At 49.0% G+C, this 4,989-nt stretch overlaps 1 protein-coding gene across 1 annotated transcript in view; it reads right to left on the reverse strand.

The window, feature by feature from the left end:
* FANCA (Fanconi anemia, complementation group A) overlaps positions 1-4,468 on the reverse strand; it is a gene marked incomplete at its 5' end in the record, with an annotated part of 33,764 nt that extends 29,296 nt beyond the window's left edge. The window contains 5 exons of the mRNA XM_010083208.1: positions 344-417; positions 2,569-2,664; positions 3,266-3,408; positions 3,861-3,933; positions 4,362-4,468. Coding sequence (XP_010081510.1) covers positions 344-417; positions 2,569-2,664; positions 3,266-3,408; positions 3,861-3,933; positions 4,362-4,468 — 493 coding nt within the window. The remainder of the gene's footprint in view (positions 1-343; positions 418-2,568; positions 2,665-3,265; positions 3,409-3,860; positions 3,934-4,361) is intronic.
* Positions 4,469-4,989: the final 521 nt, after the last annotated feature.

Below are 4,989 nucleotides of genomic sequence, written 5' to 3' on the forward strand. Positions count from 1 at the left end.
GTTACCGAGGCCTCCCCACAGCATGGGAACTGCCCCCACGCAGCCGTCCGAGATAAAGCATCACCTGGGACGGCTGCAGCGTGGTTCTCACCCAACCCTTTCACTTGGCATTGTGGCTGATGCGGCAGCAGCCATCAGACAACAGCCCCCGCACCTTAACCGGCGCTAATTAGCCCAGAGTAACCTCTCCGACCCAGGGCAGCTTCTTCAGCCCTGCTAAACTGATCGCTTGCCAGCATCCGACTATATTCTCAGTCCAGAATGTTCATGACTAATCCCCGATTACCTTTCAATAGGCTTTACGAGATTAAATACATCTGCAAACCTATAAACCCCTGCTCACCTCTCCAGCAGCTCTCCCAGTCCCACGATGTCGCCTCTGTGCAGGTGCCACACAGCTTCCAGCACTGGAGGGTCCTAACGAGATGTCACAATTAGCTCACAGTCTGCATTTTGCAATTAACATTAACATTGGCTGACATAAACTAGATCTAAAAAATAAATTATGTTTATTCAAACTATCCAGAACTCATTCAAATTTTAGAACGACAACATAGGAAACACCAGATGAGGAGAGATTATATTTGATTTTTCGTTCCTACAAGTTTTGCATGGCTCAGGGTCGTTGCTGCATCACCATTTTACATTTCATGGCAAAATAAACACATCCCTCTTTGTCCTTCTGGAATAACACTGATGCTGCCTGTTCTAAGGAGCAGTGGATGTCCCAGAAAACAGGTAATGCCACTAAATTTCACATCTTGTTTATTCAGATCCAGAAACAGATTAGAGAATTATTGCTTAGCCTGTTAATTGTTTATTAGTCTCTGAAGCAAGTTTGCTGCTCTCAAATCCATCTCCCAAGAGGAGACTACAGGAGACACTGCAGCTGTATGGGCAGAGAGGCTGCTGGACACAGAGGAAAGCCCAACGCTGCTCGGGCAGCTCCTAAACTCCCGGCTTGCCATCAGCATCGCTTCCGTGCGGATGGAACTGCCGCCCATTGGGCCTCCCTGCTGCCCTCCTGGAGGGTGTCCTGTGCCAGGAAAACAGGGCTCCAGGGTGCACCGGGCAGAGAAAATGGTGCAGCAGCAGCAGCTTCTGCTCATTCCAGCCTCCATACAGAAATGCTCCAAGCAAGAAACAAAACCCTCACGCCTTGTGAAGGAAGAGGCACCCGGGAGTCCCGGGCACACAAGCCATTCAGGAGAAGAACCCCACGAGATTTCTGCAGCGAACAGCAGCTCCCTGGTAGCGTGACCCTAAACTCACCCATATACTTTAACTTCGGCAACCTAATTCTTTACAGTAACAATCTCAATTACACAGCAGCACTTGATCTCCATGTCTGCCTGAGAACAAGCAGATCTTAATCAGCCTACAAAACACAGGGATACTATTTTCAGCCCAGGGTCTGACATTTGAGACTAGAGCATGCCTCTTTATCCTGGCAGATCTGCCTCTTCCTTCTTTCCCACCAGAGCAGCGAGCAATCAAAACTGCCCCACTCACAGAGAGTCCTTCACTCCCCTTAGACATCATTTATCTTAAGAAGATAAACCACCCAAATGAAATCAAGACAACACGTTTGTGAGGCAATGCAGCCTTTTATCTGCTAAAATCTATCTGTTTCTCTCAAGCCATTTTCTGCATGAACCCACTCAGGCTTATCACCATTCCCAGATAAATAGAGCAGAGAACCAGAACACCAAAGATGCCCTAAATATCGCTGGCAAAGCACTTCTGGGACCCCACAGCCAGCCGGGAGCTCCAGCGCTGCCCAGGTAATCCCTCTGGATTGCTCAGCCCAGGCAGCAAACCCACATGCCAGCTGATGGAGAGTTACGAGCGTATTTCATTGAGAACAGCGAGGTGGTGAAGCCAAACAGGAAAGAAAACAATGCCCCCAAAACTTCTATTAACTGCAGCATTGCCTCAGACGAGTTTAATCGCATCACCGTGCTGCAGCTCCAGGCTCTGTACTGCTGTGCCCTTCCTAGCTGGTTCCCAGGGAGGGCTGGCGGCGCGCAGTACAAACGGAGAATCAGACAATGAGACGCAAGAGTGCCGCTTGCCTCACTCCTCAAAACCAAGGCTTGGTCACCAAGGCACTGTCAACCCTCCATTGTGGCAGTTTCTCAGAAGCAGCCATGCAATTTTAATAACTCACCCACCCAAACCTCTGTTAAGTCCTCTTTGAAAAAGCAAATCCCGCTACTGAGGCAAGGAAGCTCCCAGTGAACTTGCTTTAAAATAAAAAAAAAGGAACAAAACCTCCACCATTTAAAATTAAGTTCATGCTTTTGAAAGGTCAGAAGGACCACAGTCATTCTCAGGAGGAGTTCATGGCTGCAGTCAACCAGAGCAGGGCAGAACAGTGGCAAGACCGCTCCAGGTCACCAAAAAAACCACCGAGGGAAACGGAACGGAAACCACAGCACTTCACTAGTGCACTGAACAGCAATCCCCGGCCCTCACGGGGAAGGAGGGGTGAAAACACACTACCACATCCCACAGGTGAAGTCCAAATGGTCTGTAACGCAGCGACGTTTCTCCGTGAGTCCTTACCTTCATTTTCCACATATCTTGACAGAAGAGCGAGCGACAGAACACATTGTGCGCCAGCAAATCCTTCACCGTTTGGAGCAAACAAGACAACCTCTTCTGGAATCACCCAGAAACGAAGCAGAAATAATTGCCTTTGTAAATAACACATTCTTAGAAAAACAGTTTGTTGCTTTTCCCTGTTTACTGCTTTTTAAAGGCTTGAATGGTAAAGAAAATTCACAGGAGAGACCTGAACTTTTCATCTGAAGGCTGAACCAAAGGCAGCCAGGCTGGCAGCAGTGACGCCCAACAGCTCCTCAGAGCGGGCTCGAGCCAGCAGCCACGGCACAGCTTTTGTACGATGGCCATCGCCACGCCTGGCTACACCACAAATGATCGATAAAGATGGAAACACGGATTAAAGAGACCAAGCCTGAGGTACACCAGAGGTGATGACACAGGATTCACTTAGAGAGACCTGTGCAACGCTGCGCTTCAGCGACAGACAGAAAACTTTATTTCCAAGCTGTCAAAAACAGCCGCTTTCCTGAGTAGAAGAATGCCGTAATTCTGTGAGCATATCGGATGCATAAATGAATAATCGGCCACGGAGGTCCTATGTGTTTGGGTGACTTCCTCAGAACAGATAAACTGGGTTTAAAGTCAAACCTAACATTACTGTTTTCTTGATAAACCAGATGTCAACCTTTTCCCTTACTCTTTGGTCCGGGCTCAGCAGTGGGACTTGGGTGGGGTTTGCAGAAACCTGGCAGATCCGCTCGATGTTGGTAACAGCATTTTTGGCTGCCAAGATTGCTGTGGGTACACCCAGTCTTGAGGCCTGTTCCTGCAGAACAGAGACTTAAAAAAAAAAAAAAAAGGCAGAAAGCTGACAACAAGGGAGAAGAAAGGGTTTGAACACAGGACTATGAAGAGACAAGTCCCAAGTCTTAAACCCCTTCCAGCACAGATGTCATTTGTTGCAAATCATTTTTATTTCCATGCATCGTCCCTTTACTGTACTAAAACAGGAGCAGAACAACCAGGGGCAGCAGTGGAATATCCTTGCTAAGCAGATTTTTGTATTTTAGTCTTGTGGAGCTCACAGTAACACTTTCAAATAATCAAAAATATTTAAGAATCAGACCTTGCCAGTGGTGTCATCACCAGACAAGTAAGAAATTAGCAGACAAATGGGAGACCAGAACAAGGACAAGAAAGTGAAAATGGGATTGCATTTAACAGGCAGAAATTCAGTACATAAAGAAAAGTTCTTTCTCTCAATTGTCTCCAGTAGATACTCTTTCACTCACCTATAAACGATTCTGACGATACTTCCTGGTGCTCTGCACCATCCTGTCCAGCTGGCTTGACTGAATCTTCCACCTGGAAGCCAAACAAAACCATCACACTCTTAGATGTCTATTACACACCTTTACAAGCCTCCTTCCTCTAAAGCACACTGAGCAGCCCTGGCATCCTTGGGGCTGGAGCAACTGAAGTGAAATTAACACCAAGCTCCCACACAGTCACGGTAAACCAGAGATTTCAGGACACATTACAAGAGACATATGCATAGTTACAATAAAACATAGAGGAATAAAGGAAAAAGAATCTCATCTCTGCAACACAGTACTCTAAATTTCAGCTTACTCCCACAGTGCTGGTTTTTCTTTTCACTTATGAAAAAAAACATGTTCCTGGGACGTTCATTCCACAGTTGCCCTAGGAAGGACCCTGGTGGAACCCAGCTCCAGCTGGGATCTCCCGTGATCCACCGCCTGACCCCTACATCCCAAACCGCTCACTCCTACCTCCAGGAGGAGGTCATTCAGGTTCTGATGGTGATCCAGAAGGCGAAGAACCGCTTCCTGGAGCTCTGCTCTGTTCCCAAAGGCACCTTTTCGTTTCCTGGCTCTCCCTGCTGAGAAGTTTGGATTTATTTTACAACCACAGCTCACTGTGACAGCCCCCCTGAGGACACCTCCCTCTCTCTGCTGCAAAGAGAGGGCAAAGGCAGTCCCAGCCAGACCCTCGTTAGCCGGCAGCATGGCAGGAGCAGTGCAGAATGGTTTTGTATTATTTGCTCCACGCAGCTCCACAGACGAAGCCCCGTGGCCTTCAGCACAAGCTGCCCAGAGCAGCCAAAGCCCTGTCAGGCGCTGCCAGCCATCAGCCTCAGCCCAATGCTACCACAGCGCTGCCCTACACCCCCAACCCGGGTCAGGAGCCAGTGCCCCAGGAAGGCCAGCAGCCTTCAGGAGAGAATTTCTGAGTGGAGCAGGGGCAGCGGGTCTGAGGAGAGACTGAGAAGCTGAGGTGAGGGGCTGAGGCGAGGGGCTGCAGGAGCCCAGAGCACGGCACAGGCCAGGCGGGGGGTGTATGAGGGCACAGAGGGGACCTTCACTCCTCCCTTCCCCTCCGCTGTCCCTGCAGGAAGCG

Source organism: Pterocles gutturalis, unplaced genomic scaffold, assembly GCF_000699245.1.
Source record: "Pterocles gutturalis isolate BGI_N339 unplaced genomic scaffold, ASM69924v1 scaffold24715, whole genome shotgun sequence".
Taxonomy (NCBI): domain Eukaryota; kingdom Metazoa; phylum Chordata; class Aves; order Pterocliformes; family Pteroclidae; genus Pterocles; species Pterocles gutturalis.